This window comes from Engystomops pustulosus, chromosome 6 (genome assembly GCF_040894005.1).
Source record: "Engystomops pustulosus chromosome 6, aEngPut4.maternal, whole genome shotgun sequence".
Lineage (NCBI taxonomy): Eukaryota > Metazoa > Chordata > Amphibia > Anura > Leptodactylidae > Engystomops > Engystomops pustulosus.
The window spans coordinates 35179378-35200842 of NC_092416.1; the positions used below are offsets into that span (position 1 = coordinate 35179378).

The 21465-nt window shown below is 44.4% G+C and overlaps 1 protein-coding gene across 2 annotated transcripts in view; it reads right to left on the bottom strand.

The window, feature by feature from the left end:
* The window catches only part of KMT2A (lysine methyltransferase 2A), a 50357-nt gene that overhangs the window by 16566 nt on the left and 12326 nt on the right, over nt 1-21465 (bottom strand). For both annotated transcript variants that reach the window (XM_072155677.1, XM_072155676.1), the window contains exons 2-17: nt 15092-15161; nt 12075-14644; nt 10846-11023; nt 9399-9633; nt 8371-8435; nt 7870-8277; nt 7160-7233; nt 6192-6317; nt 5937-6050; nt 5609-5755; nt 4711-4806; nt 3861-3981; nt 3188-3301; nt 1200-1384; nt 427-600; nt 127-237 (exon numbers count right to left, since the gene is read on the bottom strand). In XM_072155677.1, the coding sequence (XP_072011778.1) occupies nt 127-237; nt 427-600; nt 1200-1384; nt 3188-3301; nt 3861-3981; nt 4711-4806; nt 5609-5755; nt 5937-6050; nt 6192-6317; nt 7160-7233; nt 7870-8277; nt 8371-8435; nt 9399-9633; nt 10846-11023; nt 12075-14644; nt 15092-15161 (4788 nt within the window). The remainder of the gene's footprint in view (nt 1-126; nt 238-426; nt 601-1199; nt 1385-3187; nt 3302-3860; nt 3982-4710; nt 4807-5608; nt 5756-5936; nt 6051-6191; nt 6318-7159; nt 7234-7869; nt 8278-8370; nt 8436-9398; nt 9634-10845; nt 11024-12074; nt 14645-15091; nt 15162-21465) is intronic.

Consider the following 21465-nt stretch of genomic DNA (forward strand, 5'->3'; position numbering starts at 1 on the left):
ATTCATAATACATTTAGGAGTCCACCAGCTGGAAAATCGTGTTGTCAGCCAATTGTGGAGGTAAGCTATAAAGGGCAAGCTCATTCTCAACACATCTCACTAGCTGAATGTGTAATCTGTTCTCACCTTTGTGAAGAAGGATTTCACCATGCTGTTGGCTTTCTTCAGCTCTGGCTGCCCTCCATCTGCGTTCATAGCTGCCTGGATAATCCTCACAATGTCATCACTCATTTCCAACTACAAAAGAAAAAAACCTCTCACATCAGTCTGCAATACATAATGAAGGGAACGTTAAGAGAGAAAGAGTTGTGAGTGATGACAGGAGGCAACAAAAACTTCACAAAAACCCATAAACCTACTGACAACACAATGAATGAAACCCTGGTTAGGGGTTTGGCCATAAGGTACAGCCCTATCTGAACTTACCACAGAAGTGTATCGTCCTAAATCCATCTTCTTCTTCACACCATCAAGATCTAAAGGCGGCTGCTCGTCTGTCTTGCCAACCTGAATAAGAACAGGAGGGTCCGGACCCTCAGGAGAGCTGCGGGAAGGCATGTTCTCTTCTGGCTCCGGGTTTAAGTCAGGAGGTTTTGCTGACTGAAAGCAAAAAGGAAAATTTTGGTTTGAAATTTCCCTCACAGTAACAAACTAGACAAACAAAACTCATAAAAGGTGAATATTATAGGGGAGAGAAACCGAGCTCCGTGACAGATAGGAAATGGAGTAAAATATTTATGTATAAATAAATCAGTATAAAAAAATCTGGACTGATGGGAGACGCCACTGTGCAGACTAATCAGCATTCTCCCTATCAATCACTGTGTGAGTGGTGTCCTGATTACCCCGCCCACATACAGAGAGTGACAGAGAGAGCCCTATTACCCCCCACACACACTCAGTGACAGCAAGAGTCCAATTACCCCACCCATACAATCAGTGACCGACAGCGAGAGCCCAATTACCCCGCCCACACAGTCAGTGACAGCAAGTCCAGTGACCCCGTCGACACACAGTGACTGACAGAGCCCGATTACTCCGCCCACACACAGTCAGTGAATCCAGATTTCCTGTCCATCACCATGTGAGGGCAGTTTAGAGTCCTGATTACTCAGCCCACATGGAGTGACTAACTGTGAGACCCCACAGTGTGTACCCCATCTACACACAGTGATTGACAGCTGGAGTTCTTGCCTCACCTGTCTGTAACGCAGCAGATGACTAGACGTGCGAGAGTTCAGCAGTGCAGTAAGTACGTATTTAAGAGAAGCCTGTAACTCGTTGGTCAGTGCCAGCCTCCACTCTGCGGGGTGGTGATCAGTGCAGTTTATACACATGTAGGCCACGCTCTCCGGCAAATTCGAAAGGATCTCATACATTTCATCTAAAAGAAACAATGTGCGTGTTATTACATGTAAGGTTAGGTCTGCGGAGACACCCAGAGACGCAAATTACGTATCACCGTTATCAAATATTACATGCCTTAAAGGGGTTATCTGAGAGTATCAATAAATTAGGAACGTGCTGGGACGGGTTTTTTAAATAAATACATGCTCACCTCCTCAGTTGTTGCTGACATCCCGAACCACGGTCTGTCCGTTACATCAAAAAGGTATCCAGCACGCATGGGAACTGTTCAAACTAAACTTTATTTCTTTAAAAGCAGACAGCATACATCGGTGTGGGAAAACCAACCAACCATTCTCGGCTACAGGCCTACTGACCTACGCGTTTCGCTATACAAGCTTAATCATGGTCTTCAGACCTGTAGCCGAGAATGGTTGGTTTTCCCACACTGATGTATGCTGTCTGCTTTTAAAGGACACCAGTCATCAGGTCTGTGTCACTTGTCCTGTCACCACTACCTGTTGGAGCAGCTCACAAGGATCCCATCCCAGCCTTTATCTAGTTATTTCATACATTAATCATTGTAAAATCATCTATTCTTTATTATATAAATGAGGCTGGTCACATGGTCAGAGGCAGTGATGTCACCCCTGTTCCCCCTCCCCTCCCCTCCCCCTGGTCAAGTCTGTGTGTAATGTATAGTAAAGCATGGCTAGTGTGAGTGCTGTACCTGCTGACATGCTGCATCCTCCTAATATACAGGTGAGAGACACAGACATCAGCTACACATGAATCTGACATGTTCTGCTGTAACATGGCTGCATAGAGCTGCTGTATCTCTCCTATACACACACACATGCACACACAGGCTGCAGGGGGTGTGGCCACCAGCACCAGGAAGCACATCATTATACAGCCTCACATCATTATACAGGCTGTCAGTCATGCACTGGGGGTGTGGCTGTGCCTCCCACTCACGAATAGAGTGGACAGCTTGAATATGCTAATGCTTCATTGGACATTTCACAGGTCATTTGCATACAGCTTTAGGACCTCATTGCTTAGGTTTACAGGCATGTAGAGGGACAATGAAGGGATAGAGGCAATGCTCTCTAATGGCAGTTTATGAAAATATATTTAGTTTAGGGGGGTTATTTTGCATGACGGGTTCTCTTTAAAGAAATAAAGCTTCGTTTGAACAGTTCCCATGTGTGCTGCATACCTTTTTGATGAATCTGGTGGACCTAGGGATCTCAAGGTGTTGGCTCCGTTGCACCGGGAACGAAGAAGGGAGGTGAGCTGAACCTTTTTGCTTAGACGGACCGTACTTTGTAAAGAAATGTATGTTTGTAAACAAACTCGGGGAGCTTCCGGACGGCCATTCTCATCAGTCACCATATTTCAGCGCCTACAATGCTGAGAGATGTGGGCAGATGAAAGTGGCCGGCCGGAAGTTCCCGTTTACAGGGGCAGGGATCAGAAGGACCACGGCACGGGACCTAGGCAGCGACAAAGGAGGTAAGTACTCGTTTTTTTTTTTTAAAGCCCGCCCCCTAATTAATTGATACTCTCAGATAACCCCTTTAAGTTATTGGTGTTGCTTATGTTTCTCCAAATCCAAGAAAATTACACACTACAGCCCCCCCTTCATTGTGGGAATTGGTAAGGGTATCCGCTACATTCTTTCAATGTATACAATTTGTGATACATTTCATGAATAACCTATTACGTATTTGCATCTAACAAACATTGCAGAAGACATGACTGCTATGTCACACTATACAATACAGTTTCCAATGCAGTGGTCTTCACAAGCATTGTTACCAGCCATTGAACGTACCAGTCAGGCTTTCACATTTGGAATGGACCCATCGATCACACTTCCCGCACTGCATCATCTTACTCTCATAGTCATCGTCGTCGTAGCACTTATTACACAGAGGGCAGAAGTTCCCTAAAAATAGACAAGATATTGACTGGAATGAAGCCACGGCAGCTAAAAATCTACTGAATGTAAACACCAAAGAAACACTGTACATATCCTTTAAAATGAATTGGATGATGTTGGAAAGTTATCTCCTATCCAACAGCTCATTGGTGAGGGTGTCACTGCTGAGATCCCCCTTCCCCACCGATCATAAGAAAGGTAACAGTATCTATCCAGAGAACAAGGGTCCCGTTCTCATTAATGGGTGGGTACACGCTTAACACAACAGTAATTCGGTCAGTATTTTGCATCAGTATTTCAATTTGGCTTCTAAATACGTATGCAAAATGACAAAATTGCACAGTGTAAAAGAAACCAAATGTGTGAACTGGGGCTTACAAAGTAAAAATGTCAAAATAGATGCTAGCTTTTTTTTTTTTTCTTCTAAATGATTAAGGACCCCAAAGTATTTATAAATATGTGATTACTCTTGACAACACCGCATGCTGCCCTCACAAGATGGAAACATACTTGTGCTACCAGCTGGTTGACGTATAAATTGAAAGGTAATGAATCGGGTTCTTACCTTTAGCAAATAGTTTGGCACAGTCATGGCACAATGAGAAATCATGCGACCACTGTGCGTCCCAGCCTTTACCAGGTGTAGTGGACCCGCAACTCTTACATCTGACACATTTAGTGCAAATCTGAAGGAAGAAAATTGCACCCACGGAGCAAGTTAATCATTTGAAGCGGTAACAAATGGTTAAAAAAAAAAGTCTAATAGATGGAACAACACAATGAAATAACCCAAGGTAATAACTCTTCTCCCCATCGATAAAGTCACCTGAGGTTTCATTACTTTCTATTTTCGATTATTTGAAGGAATAAAATTAAAAGGGGCATTTCCAAGTCAGATCATGTGAATAAGTCATAAATGCCGAGTCTGAGTCTCGCATTTGAGGAACGGGGACCAATGATCACATTGCCACAGACCGGCCAAATAGAAAGTTTTCCACATGCGCTCAGCCACTCTCCATGTTTGTAGGAGCACATGAGTGTATAAACTCCTTCTACTATTGAAGGTCCCCTAGATGTGAAAGTAGTGACTACACATGTGTGGCAAATACTCCCAGGATGGGAGTCAGCGGCCTTCGGTTCATGAGAAACATACTGGTCCAGAGGTGGGACTATTGCGACAATCATGCATTTATGGCATAATGACATTTCCTGAGAATAATTTTAGTCATGTCCCTTTAACCTTGCTGAGTTGTATGTGAATTATAGTTCTAAATGCAATAATTATTAAATGTATTGTTGATTGTGGATTACAAAAGGGATGGGATCATTATTGCCATAAACCAAGAACCTGAGACAAGGTAAATGGGCAGATATCAGGTGTAGCGCTTGAATTGGAAAAAGAAGGTATTGCTCACCCAGACTCTCTTCTTCTTTGTGGGTTTTGTGGGGTAATTTGGTCCCAGGCACTCTGGGTGATAGCTGTTGCGGCACTTGTTACACTCCAGTAGATGCTACAGACAGAAACAGCAAAAGGAAAAGTTAAAACGACAAAGCTGTAACACTAAGAAGCTGTAAAACAAAAAATAAACTCATTTATTTGTTAAAAGGTAAAAAACGGTTGGGGAAAAAAATGGGCGACAACAAGTCCCTCCTTCCTGCGCCATAGTGAAAAGACGTCCCAGGGTTGGATCCCTAGTCTGAAGCACACCAACAATTTAGTTGTGCAGACTGTACGTGGTTCTACTATGGATAGGGAATAAATGTCTAATGATAAAACCCCATTAATGGCTTGTGTAAAGGTATGAACTATGAACGGAAACATGACCAAATTCCTTTGAAGACTATAAGAGGCTTAAACGTCCAAATAACGTAAAATAGGATATGTACTAATAAAGTTTTCTATAAAGTGGACTTTATGCAAAATGGACAATATGAATAGATGTACATAGATTATTTTAAGTAATGTTTCATTGATTCATGGCTCAGTAAGGGTGGCTCATCAAATAAACAATGCTTACTGGTATACTGGTCATATAAGGTGACTGATACAAAGAAAGAAGTAAAGAAAAAGTTAAATTTGAGCTTGTATGTTGTCCATCAGGTGTGAATTATGTAATTTGTCATTTTGATGAAGGATTTCTCAATCTTCCTTTCCTTGGTTGAACTTGATGGAAATGAGTCTTTTTTCAACCATATAAAACTATGAATATTTTACAAAGGCTGAAAAGACGACAAATCTATTACACAGAATTTTCATGCACTCTTAAAACCCCTTTCTTGCCCGTATTAGAGTCTCATTTTACGGACACCTACCTTGTTGACCTGCTGCTGCCTGCCACAGACGTGACAAAACTTGCAGTTCCGGCAACACCAATTCTCCAATTGGTCCTCAGATGGTCTTTCCTTTTCTTCCAAGCAGAAACGGTGAAAAGGCTCGCAACATACTTGGCAGAAGACAAACTTACGGAGGAGAGAATAAAAAAAAAATTAAAGAAAATAAAGGAGATTAGGATCAATAAAATTCACAACCAATTATGAATATTGAAAGGAAAACTTTTTTTGCAGTAGAATTCTGGCTCAGGTTGTTGAGAAAATTGCAGGAAACACATTGTAAAAAAAAAAAAGTCTTTAGAAAACTCACCTCCACATTCCCACTGCTGGCACATAGTAAGCACACTACACGTGGGGTGATGGGTACGGTAGTAAGAATGCTTAATCCACCCATCTCCCATACGTTTCCCACTTCACAATTGTCCTGTAACAGAAACATGACAGGTTAAGACCTGCTTAGAAACTCGGGAGTTATTTCAGGGAGCTGCATGGCCCTCCGCCAATTATCACTACCTCTACCTGCAGACACGATCACTATGAAAGGAGATCCAAGGTAATATCAAACCTTGAAATCTACACGGATCCGATGCACGCCGTCAGAGAGATGCTTCTGTCTGGAGCCGTTGCCATTACACAGGGTGTTGAGAAGGTTGAAGTTCACATCTGGCTTGCTGGGGGCTAGTGGTTTATCCTGCAAAGACAAATATCACATACAATAGAAGCATAGGTGACGTATAGTAACTAAAGTCACCAGGTGCACATGACAGTCAAGCGCAGGAACAAGGATGCCAGTGGCAGAGTATATTACAGACCCACTAATTACCAAAAGTAAAGATTTTGTACACAAAACAACCACACCAAAATCAGGCTAGAAAAATTATAGCATTTATCCTGAACAGTAAAACTTTAACCCCCTAAGGAACAGGCTCATTTTAAACTTGAGGACCAAGCAACATTTTTCAAATCATTCATGTGTCCCTATATGCGGTAATAAAAATCCACTTGTGCAAGTAAAGCAATCTAAAGTTGAGATAGTTTTTATGACATACTGTACTTAACATTAGTAGGAAATTTTAATATTAGTAGAATCCGCCTATGCAGAGGATTAGGTTTACACCAGCACTGCTAGGTTCCTGCCCCTGACAATTGCCAGGTGTAGAGGCGTGTAGGGCTCTATACTCTATAGATGCTTCTGAGCCTGTGCAATCTCTATAACCTGCATGTATTGCAGGATGTGGCCAAACATTGCATTTTCATGCAAGTCAGAATGTAGCTTGTAGACAGGCTCTGACAGATATAGCCTGGTCTTAAAGGTGGAAAATCCTATATGGTGCAAGTCTACGCAACTTAGAAGTAAAGAGTTAAGAGCCGCTTTTCAATAAGCATCTAGCTGTTTTCACCCTGGGATTCTTAGTCATTAGTCATGTTGTACACCCCCCCCCCCCCCCAACAGTCTAGAACACACTTCAGCACCATTTCAAGCCAACTTTGCCACACCGCCTCTAAATAACAAAGTACAGGGGCCAAGCCTACCTTCTCCTTGGATCTGGATCTCAGCAATACCCCTAGTTTGGCAGTCAGTTTTTTCTGCTTATTTTGTTCAGAACCTAGGAAAAAACAAAGTCTCAAGAATGAAGGAAACGCAATCAAATAGAAAAGCTTTGCACACCAGCAATCTGCAATAGGGACTTTAAAGCCCTCCGGCCTTGGCTTACGATGCATTTCCCTTTTCCTTCCAAGCCAAATAACTTGGCGATATCCAAGGTTATCATCATCCATCACATGCATTTTACCAAGTTTTTAACCAAAAATTTACCAGCAATTATGCAATTTGGAACTTCACTGTCCAAACTGCCAAACTATACAGTTCTATAGATAGTTATAGTTTTTGTCATGCAAAGCAGAAAGATGTAAAAATTTAGAACTCCAGGCCATAAAAAGAATTTCTTACCATCCAGTACAAATTTACATCATATAGCTGCACCCCTCCCCCCACATGGCCAGTGCCAATGCAGCGCTACACTAGGATGGCAAAAGTGCAGCCACTTCTGTCTGACCAACACACTACAGATGGAGAAGTCCATCCCTGACCTGTCCAGTACCTCTCCATCACAAATGATCCATAGTGGTGCAACATTCAGCACCCCCACCCATCAGTACTGATAACCTATCCCATGTATAGGTCATTATTAGTGTCATCAGTTGGGAAACCACAAAACCTAGCTTAAGTAAATTTCTCTCACCCAACTCTGGAAGAACAATGGGCTGTTTCTTCCGTGGCTCAGAAGAGGGGGTTAGTTTGGGGGCTTCTTTGCGAGCGGGTGTTGCTGGTGGACTAGCTTGGCATGGGATCTGATTGACAGGCGGCTGTGGGTAAAGTTGCTTGTTGACTTTCCGCACGATGGGAGGCTGCTTAACCTCGTTGGTAAGTGCAGGTTGGCTTTCCTCCTCTGGTTTCTCCTCTACAACCTTTTTTGGAGGATCAGATTTTTTTGGTGGTGGTGGAGGAGTAAGGGGAGGCTCCTCTCTGACGGGAGATGGGGTGATGGTTACTGGTGCTACAACCGGCTTGGAAATAGGTTCTTGAGTTGGTTTCGCAGGGAGGACCTCCTTCTTTTCCGCCAATTTTTTCTTTTCTTTTCTCTTTGCCGCTTAAAAATAAAACATTATGTAGGATGAGAATTTATTTTTTTAAACAATGGATGAAATCCTTGATAAACACATATATGCCAGCCGAAACTTACCCTTAGCTTGTTTCTGTAAATAAGCTTTCGAGGGCATCCACTGCAAATTCTGGCACTTTCTCATCCTACATAGATCAAATAAAGAGAAAAACACAATTATCAGCATACGCTGCTATAAAATAACTTACAAAAAAAAACACAACCTGATCTGGTTCCAATATATCTATCTATCCAAAGGATAGGAGGGATAACTTCCTAATTGGTGAGAGTGAGCTGAAACCCCCAGCAATGAGAAGAAAAGGGTGGAACTAACGTGTTGAGAGAGATGCAAGCACCATGGCCGAGCACTGTTGCTTTTTTGTGGAATGGGGATACTTCCTAAGTTAGCACAACCCCTTTAAAATTTTCTAGGCAGAAACAAAAGTTCCAATACACAGGCAAAATTTTATCATGGCCGATCATGGGCTCTCGTGGAGGTGCATATATACACAAATGTTTGGAGAAACCGTTTTCAGTGCCTTAAAAGTTGACCAAGAATAGTCGCCTGACGCCTGTGCAGATTTACTTTTGAAAATCTAGGACACAGGCTTTCTGCAGAAAATAATACACACTGATCAAAAAAAAGTGGGTGTGACTTTTTGATACTGATGACCTATCCACAGGTCAGGCTATATGTATCAGACTATTCAGTCTCCAACTCATCAGCTGATTCTGGGTTCAGGAGAGCAGAATGAATAACTTCATTCACTGTAGAGGCAGAGCTGCAGCACAACCACCATTTAATTCCTTGCTTTTCCAAACAGTTAAAGGAACACTATAGTCAAAGCGGATTCATGGAATTATACCTTGTCCAAAGTGAAGGTAGGTTCAGGACTGTAGGTTGTAGAAAGGTTCCAGGAATATAATCAAAATAAGTCCTGCTCCTCCCTTCATGCCCTGCACCATGTATTATTCAATGAATTGGCACTGACTGGAGTGTTCCTTAAAACCATTAAGTCACATTGTATTAGGAAGCAGCTGAACAATGAGACAAGTGACGAGTTGCCAAATCCACACATTAGACTAATGGTTGGTAGCAACATTCTTACTTGCAGCACTGTTTTTTGATGTTTCGTCCTCCAAATTTTGGCTTGTCAAGGCAGTTCGTACACACCCCGCAGTCATCGGGCACCTGGCAGCCTGGACACTGGCCGCAGCGGCGAGACCGTCTGCCCTTTTTAACAGGCGGCTCCTGTGGAGTTTTGTTGCGAGTGACCTGTTTAATAGGTTTGAGGGGGGGAGCAGGTGGATCGGCATCCTCTGAGCCGGCTATGGAGGACTTGTCTGCATATAGAAAGAAGAAATATCTTAAGATGGTCACAATTCTCAGATTCGTCGTTTTTAGAAAAACAGCAGCTGGAGCAGAAATTAAAAAAAAATAATAATAAATTCAAATCTCACAATATCAAGTCAGAAATTTCTGAAAAGGACAGCTGCATGTTAACCCATTCATAACTGCTAAACAGCTATTCACGTCCTAATTTCATATACCCTGAAGTCAGAAATCAAAACCGAGCATGACAAACCAGTGACACTTAAGTGACTGTAGTAATATTATATTTGTTATCTATAGCTTCCTTCAAAAATAAACGTAAAATTATGCTAATGACCCTGAAGACCTTTACAGGCTGTAACAATGTGCTTAAAGGAAACCTACCACTTGTAGTGGCAGGTTTCTGATGGAAATACCGGGCACCAGCTCAGGGCGAGTTGGTGCCGGAACTTATTTTTGTTAGTGTTTTAAACCGCGGTATCGCGGTTTAAAACACTTTTTAAACATTACAGCCGGCGCAGGCAGGTACTCGCTCGGCGCTTACCATGCGCGCGGCTCTCCTTCACTTCCTATGTAGCCGCGCGCATGGTAAGCGCCGAGCGCGTACCTGCCTGCGCCGGCTATAAAGTTTAAAAAGTGTTTTAAACCGCGATACCGCGGTTTAAAACACTAACGAAAATAAGCTCCGGGACACCAGCTCACCCTGAGCTGGTGCCCGGTATTTCCATCAGAAACCTGCCACTACAAGTGGTAGGTTTCCTTTAAACTTCCGGCTGTAGTGATATTACATCAGGGAAGGAAAGGAGGATGGGGGAGTGGGGGGGAGGGAGCAGAGAATGAGTAGAGGGGGAGGCAGTCTCAATCTGCAGCAAGGAGGGGCGTCTGGGGACCTCCCCAGTAGCCCTTCAGGTTGATTAGCATAATTTTAAAACTTGAATTTAGAAGGGAAGCGGCCATGGTTAACAAATATAAGATTACCACAGTAACAGCGCCAGGATCTACAAGTTCTCCCGTTTTATTCATGCTTGATTTTGATGGTAGATTTTCTTTATAACTGCATCAAGATTGGGTCTCTGCGCGGCACAGAACCTGACATATCCACTGTTACTGTTGCAGTGAAAAATGTGATTTCCATATACAGTTGCCAGTAACTTTTACAATTAAAACCCCCGGGTCTTTGGCAATTCTCCTCCTTGGTTTAAATACCAGGCAAAGTGACGTACCATCATTCCCCATGGAAGACAGGACCTTTTCTCTCTCTTCCCAAGGTAAGGCACTCAGCGTGGGCATGTCGTCTGGAAACACTGCCCTCTTACGACCCAGCGCCACAGCGGCTCTTCGGCATACATGCTTGATCCTGGGTCCTCGCACAGAGGTCTCAGATGAATCGCTTTCCTGATTCTAGAATGAAGCATGTACAATAGTGTCACATATTGATCAATGGCTGATAATACTAAGAGATTATGGAGTCATTGTAGCTTAACGCTAAGAACACAGATGTAAGATGTGGCAAACCCTGCGCTGCTGCTAAACAATCCATAGCTGTTACAGGGACAAGGTACGGGGCATGCTGAAATCCAATATGCCTGGTCCCTCAGTTCCCCGACATGCCTGCAGAGCCATTTAATATCTGCAAGACTGACAGCTGATCCTAGCGACCTTCATGTCATTTTTACAGCAAGGTCACCGACAGGGAACTAGCGGCGGTTTCCGGAAGCGTCCCCTTAAAAATGTTTTGTATGTAAACATGGGTAACTTGTTTGAGGGATATAGGTGGTGTCATAACTGTTTTCACAGATACTGAACAAGGAGGGCAACCACTAGCTCACCATTACTGTACGTAAAACATAATTATGTACAGCGCCGTTATGTCAAAAGTCCACTGTGCTACCTGCACCTACTTAGGGAACTGGTGAGCAGTTTTGACCATACAAAGCTGCATGCAGTGTAAGGTATTGGACCTGAGATCTGTGTAATAGTAACGGTGGATGTTGTCAGTAGTGACAGGACAGTGAAAAGTTATAAACCATGTCTGCGGTTCCTGCAAGGGCTCTGGGTGGGACTTTCAGACTGAAGAGCTTTCTGCTGCTCCGCAGCCCCTTCTCATAGCTATGAGTAGGTGCTGCCACAGGATTCTGGTTGGATATGTACAGCGGACAATCATAGCAGAGGGGAGGGGCTGAGGAACAGGTCAATGCAAAGAGCCAAAAGCTCTTCAGGCTGAAAGACCCGCCCATAGCACTTACAGGAACTGCAAACCTGGATTATAAATTCACTTTTCACATTCCTGCAGCTACTTCCCACACACAAACGTTACACAGAGACAAGGTAAATGATAATCCAATTGACAGCCCATTCTTACATTCCAAAGAGGAATAATAATTTTTAAAAAAGTAAAAGTTCTTCCAAAATTATTATATATGCGATACTTCTACATTCTGATATCACTCACCTGTGCTTTCGGTTGTTCTCCTTGCTTCCGAAGTTTACTTTTCTCTATACTCTGCAATTGGCATTTGGCGGTTCTTAGAAGGGTGGCCACATGCTTTTCGGAGGCAAGAAATTTGTCAGCTTGCTCCAATACGGTGCTAATTGTGTTTGTAGAGGATTTAACAGGACTTGAAGGTTGGATCGGGGTAGCTGGTTGCGGTTCTGTAGGTGGAGATTTGGCACCAGTTTCTGTATCGTGCTTTTCCGTTATCCCACGGCCTTTCTTAGATGCCTTATTCTTAGCCGAAACTGGTACCACGGGTAAGGCAGGTGGGCTTGAAGCCAGAGAGGGCTCTGCAATCACTGGCTTCTTTCTCGCAAGGAGTTTTATGGGTGTAGCAGGGGTGACCGCCTCACCATCGTTTTTTTTACTGCTTTTGTTCACAGCATCTGAGCCCTTCTTACGTTTATCCTTTCGGGAATCGTGAGAGTTTTCTTTCTCTCGCTCTTTTTCCCGGCATCTTTCACCTTCTCTTTCTTTTGGTGCCTCATCTGATAATTTGCTTTTACTCCTCCCTCGATCCATCTGAGTACTAGAAGGGAACAAAGGGAACAGAGCGGAACTGTTGGAAGAGGATGAGAAGTGCTCACCTGGAGTGCTAGCTTGCTTTCTTGATTTCTGATTTTTTTCGGCAGAATCCCCAGGTGCTGGAGTCATCGACGTGGAAGAGAAAGAAAAACTTGGATTTAAGGCACTAGCGGTAAGAGGACTGACGGAGATGCCTGCAAGTGAGGTGGACGACTGAGGTATGAGGGAAGCTGCCACGCCGTTGCTGTTTTCCCTCCTACTCCGCGTTCTCATGGAGTGAGAAGGCGACCTTGATACAGAACTACGGATGGGACTGAACACTCTCCTCCTCCGCCTACGAGGGCCCATTCCCATGACGGAAGACGCCCCACCAGAGCGTCCCACAGATGGAAGAGTCACTGACTCGAATATACGGGAGTGTGCTTCACTAGGGGTAAATCTGGGTGCACGTAGTATGGAGCTTCGCTTAGGGACATCAAACCTTCCAGCGGCATGTAACGGAGAAAAGAGTCTTCCTGGAGCTACCACTGAAGCCGAGCTAAACCCGGATACAGATGCAAGTCCTACATCCTCTGCCGTCAGCGGTGGAGGCCTAAAATTGTCAAATATGGGTTTACGGATGAGGCCCTCTTTGGCATACTTTGCAGAGGAAAAGTACTGGGATTCCATTCTGGAGGTCCAGCGGAAAGTTGGTTCCCTAAGAATGGACCTCCTCTTCTCATGCATCCGTGAAGCAGAAAGAAAGGGTGTACCCATCGGCATAGATGGAGGAATCACCCAAGTAGAGTGCTCGGGGGGCTGTAGAGGTGCAGGAGGACTAAGGAGTGGTGGGGGAGATGCAGAGGACTGCTGAAGAGTTGACGGGGAGATGATCTTTTTAGCTTGTCTGGAATTGAAACTCCTGTTACAACTAGCGAGCCGACGGCTCCTTGCTCCACCTCCACTGATTTCGGGAACGGACTGAGGAGTAGCAAGGGGAATCTCTGCTAAACACTCCTGGGGGTCTGTTACAGCAGGCACCTCCTCAGATGCCTGAGACTCTGTGGAGGTGTCTACACTAGGGCTGCTGGAGCGCGACTCGTCTGAAGTAGCCTGTGAGGACTGCTGGGAAGCAGCACTCGACTTCTCGCTAGATTCACAAGACGCTGCGCTGAAACGTCCATTTGGGGCACTCTCGAGCCGAGCGATCTTGATGGGGGGTTCGTAGTCCTCGTCTTCTATAAACCTCCTAGGCGTCTTTATTATTCGTGAAGAGACCGTGCTAACCACAGGCATGATAAATTGTCGTATGTTCTTTAGCTGTGTGCCTCCTTTACGTCCTTGCAGTTTTGCGATTTCTAGCTCCATCTTCTTCTGCGCACCCTTTTTTGCCTTCTGCAGAAGCTGCTTGGCAATGGTTGTATCAGTCCTTTTGGTGGTTGGAATTATCCTGACAGGTTTAATCCTTCGTGGGCTTTGTCGCACAGAAACTCTGACTTCATCTTTTACGGGTTGAGGGGAGTCCTCTTTCCGACCCCTTTGTGACTTATCCCCTTGTGACTGTCTCAAAATGATCCCAGGAGGGGCAGTCTTAAACCTTTCAGAGGATGGCGGTCTACCACGCCTCTTGACGATCTGAACAGCGCTCTTCCGTCCAATCTGTAGTTTGTCCCCTTTAAACTTAGGTTTTAATGGAGACAATTTGACTGTTCTGAGCTTCTTTATTTTGGCAGCATGCTGGAACGCAGCAGACGGCTTTCTCCGCTTAGTCTTTTCTTCTCGAGAAGATTCTAAGCCATCACGTTTCTCCTGTGTCAACTTGAATTTGACACTCCCATGTGCGGGCGGTCTTCCCCTTCTCTTTTCTTCTGGTTTACTCTCTGGTTTCTTTAATTTATCTGTTGGCCTGAGGTCCTGTTTATTCGTCACCGGGCTGTGGTTTTCTGCAGGGGTTGAAGAGGCATCTGAACTCCTGGATAGACTGCTACGGGGCCTACCACGAGGCTTTCTTGGGGTTGAATGATCTGAAAATAAGAAAAAAAAAAAAAAAGTGAAACTATTTACAATGAGAAAAGTGAAAGATTTATATTTTGATAATAAAAAGCTAGAGTAATGCTACTTTCACAAGAAAGTATAAAACGTCTACTTCAACTTTACAACTATTAGAAACATTTAACCATGTGTCATGCACACTTCTGGTAAACCAAGCTCTTTTTACGTAGGAGTCGTAAGAGAGTCGAAAACATTTGAAAAATGTGGCCCAAAGCGTGTTCATGTTTTGAGCGTAAATTTAATAGGTTTTATATAACTAGACTGTAAAAAATGACTACAAAATAAACCATACAAATTTTTGTTTCCTCATTGCACAAAGTCGGAAATCGACAATCAAATTTTTTTAAAACCCACACCTACGATAGATTCAACGTGTAGCACAATTGGGAAAGGCAAAAAAAAAAAAAAACCCCAATTACCTGAGGGATGTTTTGTGGGGCTGCGGGCTTTAAATTCTTCATCTGGGCCAAATCCTAGAAACTGTTCTTCCTGAAAACAAGACATAGACAACTTTATAACAATTTTGCATCTTATTTCATGCAATCTAAATTTTTGCATACTCCTTATTTCGACGCTAGCCACAACCGAAGGTTACATTAGGAATAATTTGTAAGGCAATTTAATTTCTCAATGCTAAAGTTTGGCCCACGGCCATCCAAGGTGATGCCAGATCACTGATGGGTCCTATTACACAACACTACTGTTCATCTTGAGACCAGATCTCAAGATCTTTATTCTTCCCTTATTTATCTCCCATGTGGCCAATGATCAGACAGCAGATTTTTTCAGATTTGGATTCCAAGAAGCTAGAAATCCAAAGTTGATGCCAGGGTCAGCCCTATGAACCGAAATTCCAGCATCATAGCAAGTTAGATTTCCTTTGAGCATCCTGCCATAGGATCTATACAATCAAAATTGAGCATAGATCCAGGCTCTGTGACTGTGGTAATCTTATTATATTTGTTAAGCCAATTTATGCAAAAGTTATGAGCCAGAAGGGCTCTGGGGGTTGTTACAAGAGTCCCTGAGTGTTGTAGCTTCAGAGTGCAGCACTCCCCCAGCCCTGCCTCTGCCTGTTGTAATCTCTCAAAGTGGGAGGGAAGAAGTGCTCCTGGACAGTGTAACAGCCTGTGAAGCTACAGCAAAGAGGGGTTCTGGTAACACAATGTGCCACTTTAGAAATACAATGTTGGTAGCATACATTGTTTATATGGGATTCAAAAACGGATAGGACAGCAATGTACATCATACAACTGAGAGGGCCAGTAATAGATACCAGCAGCAGTTGGAATACATTAGCAAATTTCCTGGCATATTAGCTCCATGCCTCCTGGGATATATCCAGCTGTGGACAAGTCTTCATTCCATGAAATCCTGCATCATGTCACTGTCCACATTCGCAGTATTGGGGCGGTTTCACGATTCCAGATTTCCGAGAACTATGTAGCATTGTGTGCAGTAATAGGAGACAGCCTTGGCACATACTAGGTTAATTATTCTGGCACATGAAAACTGAGTCAGATGAGAGGGGGGGAAATGACACACGGAGAGGGAGGGGAGATGGATTAACAAGTGGCATGATAAAACACTAAAGCAAACACACGCACTGCCAGAGCCAGGCAGACACACGTCCGGTAAATACTCAGATCTCCAACAGAAAACATTCAGCCATAAGAAAAACCATGCGCAGTGCGAACTCAAGTCTCAGGGTCAAAATTACTGTGTAATAATAATTGCCTCATTAACAGATGCCCAGGAGCAACATTTCTAGTTTAAAAGCAGAGTAAATCCTGAATGGCACCTGAGAGAGTCCCACCTACATCCGCCCACACACACACTGCTTGTCAGCAAGAGTCCCACCTACATCCGCCCACACACACACTGCTTGTCAGCAAGAGTCCCACCTACATCCGCCCCCACACACACACTGCTTGTCAGCCAGAGTCCCGCCTACTCTGCCCACACACCGTGCTTGTCAGCCAGAGTCCCGCCTACTCTGCCCACACACCGTGCTCGTCAGCCAGAGTCCCGCCTACTCTGCCCACACACCGTGCTCGTCAGCCAGAGTCCCGCCTACTCTGCCCACACACCGTGCTCGTCAGCCAGAGTCCCGCCTACTCTGCCCACACACCGTGCTCGTCAGCCAGAGTCCCGCCTACTCTGCCCACACACCGTGCTCGTCAGCCAGAGTCCCGCCTACTCTGCCCACACACCGTGCTCGTCAGCCAGAGTCCCTCCTACTCCGCACACACCGTGCTCGCCAGCAAGAGTCCCTCCTACTCCGCACACACCGTGCTTGCCAGCAAGAGTCCCTCCTACTCCGCACACACCGTGCTTGCCAGCAAGAGTCCCTCCTACTCCGCACACACCGTGCTTGCCAGCAAGAGTCCCTCCTACTCCGCCAACACACAGTGCTCGTCAGCCAGAGTCCCGCCTACTCCGCCAACACACAGTGCTCGTCAGCCAGAGTCCCGCCTACTCCGCCAACACACAGTGCTCTTCAGCCAGAGTCCCGCCTTCCCCGCTCTCACAAAGTGGTTGAGGAGAGAATCCTGATTACCCCGCTTTCACAGAGTGTTCGAGTGAGTCTCAATTACCCCACCCACAAACAGTTGCTGAGCGAGAATCCCGATTACCCCGCCCACACACATTGATCAACAGAGTCTTGATTGCCCTGCCCACACAGTGTTTAGCATCCTGTGAGTACACAAAAGCGGTAAATTAATGTGTAGTTAAATAGGGCTCTCACTCTCCTGGGAGTCCTATAGTAGTATAGGAGGTGTAGACTTCATTCCCATATAGTAACCAAGAGGACAAGGGTTCTCGCAGTCCATCAGGTCCAGGGTTCCATATACATCAAGTGACAAAGTAAAGAACTGCAACACAGCAAAGGAACCATTTAATGCATACAGCGTGCTTTATTCCATCCAAATGCAGCGTTTCGTTTGCAGACAATCTGTCTCCTAAAAATCCTGTCAGAACTCACTCTGCCCCAAACCATATATCACTAAACCCACCGCCATACACTTCATACATTTATCATTTCTGTGCATTATGCCATTTTCAAGATACTCCCAGTTTAATCAGTAGGCTAATGAGGTAGTTGGTGCACCTGGGGTATGTCCTCAGCTCCCACAGCACTCCTATCCCAGCCTAAACTACTTTTCTCCTCCCAGTGCTCACGTGACAATTCTCCTCATCTGATGGAGAGGATCGTGGTTCAGGCAGGAATAAGAGCTATAAGTGCTGAGGACATGTTGTGGGTGCCTCAACTGCCTCATAAGCATACAGACTAAAATGGGAATTTCTCAGAAACGGCACAATGTAGAGAAATAAAGGTGCAAACCACCAAATTATTTCTCTAGACATTTATCCACAATAAGATTATTATGCTTGGTTGATGTAGACAACTTCTTTAAAGGGTCCGAATATGGAGAACACAAAATTCAGTCGCACCTCTTAAGAGGACACCTACCATCAAAATCAACTTACTAATAGATCCAGGCTGTCCAATTGTGGTAATTTTCTTATATTTGTTATCCATGACCTCCTTCCTTCTAAAATAATTTACAATAATGCTAATGAGTCTGAAGGACACTGGGGATGTTACTTAGTGTATCCCCTTGCTGCAGCTTCACAGGCTGTTACACTGCCTGCCCCTCATCGCTAAGCTCTTCCCTCTGCCCGATATTTTCTCACAGTAGGTTTCAGCACACAATGGGAGGGAGGATGCAGTGTGACAACCTGTGAATCTACAGCACGGAGGGGCTTAGGTAACACCCCCAGGAGCTCTTCAGGATCATTAGCACGGCTTTCAAAACTTTATTTTTAGAAGAAAGGAGGCCATGGATAAGAAATATAAGATTCCCACAGTCACTGTGCCTGGATCTATAAGTAAGTGTCCCTGGTTTATCATGCTGGATAATGAGAGAGAGGGGATGTACAAATATAAGACATCCCAAAAATACAAGTACCCATTTAAAGTACACCTGTCATTAGGTCTCTAACTAATTCAGTCACCATTACCTGTTGGAGCAGCTCACAAGGATTATATCCAAGCCTTTATCTAGTCAAATCATACATTAAACGTTGTAAAATCATCTTTTAGATGAGAGCGAAAGTGATGTCACCCATGTCCACCCTCCCCCTGCTGAGGTATGTTTGTAATATATAGTAAAGCATTGCTAGTGCTTGTGTGAGAGACATAGATATCAGCACAGACAAGTAACTGACATGCTCTGTCCACCCATACACATGGCTGCATCCTGTAGCAGATGCATCTCTCATACACACACAGCTGCAGGGAGCACCAGCACCAGGAGTGTTACATCATTATACAGGCTGTCACTCATGTGTATAGGAGTATCTCATACACACAGGCTGCAGGTGGTGTCAGTACCAGGGAACACAGAAGACCCGGCACCAGGAGTGTCACATCATTATACAGGCTGTCAGTCATGTGTATAAGAGTATCTCATACACACACAGGCTGCAGGGGGCGCCAGCAGCAGAAAGCACATAGAGGAAGAAGTATGCGTGGTCTCCGAAACGTCGCAGTATGCTAAACCCTCCGTGAACATGTGTGTCTGGAGTGGTGAACGATTGAAGCCTAACCAAGACGGCTTGAGATAAGTATTAAGAAAACAAAGAGACTTTTCTATCCCTATTTTTTATTGTGGTTTATATGGGATGAAGGAGTTGAAATGAATATATGCAATAAATATTGGCTAAAAAGCATGGAGTCAGTGGTTAATCTTTTTTATTTATGGATCAATGACTGCTGAGGTAGTGCGGTCACCTCGCTTTTTACGCTGACTGCTCGTTTTCACCACATATCGAAGCATTATGCATATGTTGTATTGATAGGAGCATCTAATACACACAGGCTGCAGGGGGCGCCAACACCAGGAAGCACATGGAGGAGCCATTACACCATTATACAGGCTGTCAGGCATGTGTATAGGAGTATCTCTCACACAGACTGCAGGGTGCGCCAGCACCAAGGAGTACATAGAGGAGAAAGTATGCATGGCCTCCAAACATCACAGTATGCTTAACCCTCGGTGAACCACCCACATGTGTGTCTGGAGTAGTGAACGATTGAAGCGCTAACCAAGACGGCTTGAGATAAGTATTAAGAAAACAAAGAGACTTTTCTATCCCTATTTTTTATAGTGGTTTATATTGGATGAAGGAGTTGAAATAAATATATGCAATAAATATTGCCTAAAAAGCATGGAGTCAGTGGTCAATCTTTTTTATTTATGGATCAATGACTGCTGAGGTAGTGCGGTCACCTCGCTTTTTACGCTGACTGCTCGTTTTCACCACATATCGAAGCATTATCCATATGTTGAATTGATAGGAGCATCTAATACACACAGGCTGCAGGGGGCGCCAGCACCACGGAGCAAATGGAGAAGCCATTACACCATTATACCTCACATCGTTATACAGGTTGTCAGTCATGTGTATAGGAGTATCTCATACACACAGGCTGCAGGGGTCGCAAGTACTAGGAAGCACATGGGGGAGCCATTACACCATTATACCTCACATCATTATACAGGCTGTCACTCATGTGTATAGAAGTATCTCATACACACACAGGCTGCAGGGGGCACCAGCAAGCACATGGAGGAGCCATTACATCATTATACAGGCTGTCAGTCATGTGTATAGGAGTATCTCATACACACACAGGCTGCAGGAGGTGCCAGCACCAGGAAGCACATAGAGGAGCCAGTACCAGGAGTGTCAAATCATACAGGCTATCTCCTACACACAGGCTGCACATACTATACTGTAAATATGTATACAAGATATTTCTATGACTGATAGCCTGTATAATTATTTGACACTCCTGGTGCCGGCTCCTCTATGTGCTTCCTGGTGCTGGCGCCCCCTGCAGCCTGTGTGTATGAGATGCTTCTATAAACATGACTGACAATGTCTGTCTCTCGCAGGCAGTAGATAAGGCACACACACTAGCAATGCTTTACTATACATTACACACAGACCTGAGCAGGGGGGAGGCGTAACAGGGGTGACATCACTTTCTCCATGACCCCAGCCTCATTTACATAATAAATAAAAGATTATTTTAGAATGATTAATGTGTGAATGAACTAGAAAAAAGGTTGGAATAAACGCTTTGTGAGCAGCTCTAACAGGTAGTGGTGTCTGAATAAGTTACAGAGACCTGGTGACAGGTGTCCTTTAAGTGTACAGGCATGTAGAGGGACAATGTAGGGAAAGGGGGAATGCTTTTTAATAGCAGTTTATGAAAATATATTTAATTGGGAGTTAATTTGCCTGACAGGTTCTCTAAGATGTATGGGGACCTTTGAAGGGGTTTTCCAAGGAGACGGGGCCCAGAAATCTCCATCAGCTTCATAGAGATGCAAGGATGGACATGCGCGGCCGTCTGCTATGCTCATCTCTGTGAGCGACAAGGGGTCTGACTGAAATACCTTGGACGTCTTCCAGGCCCCCATCCTAGTGATCTGCGGGGGTCTCATCACTAATCAGCAAGTTAGACCCTATCCTGTGGGCCGTCCAGGAAAGGAAAAACCTTGGATGCTTTTTTTTTTCCCCACAACTACCAATAGCTTGTGCATTGTATGTTTTCTCAGATGTATTGGGTACCAAGGAGAGATTTACCAGCTATGTTATTCTAATCCAGGACAATCCCTTTTAAAAGGCACAATATCAAAAAAGTTGTATCCATAAAGAGGGCGTTGCTTTATATACTTTTTGCGTCTGAAAAGTTACGTGCTTCACCCCCCCTTTA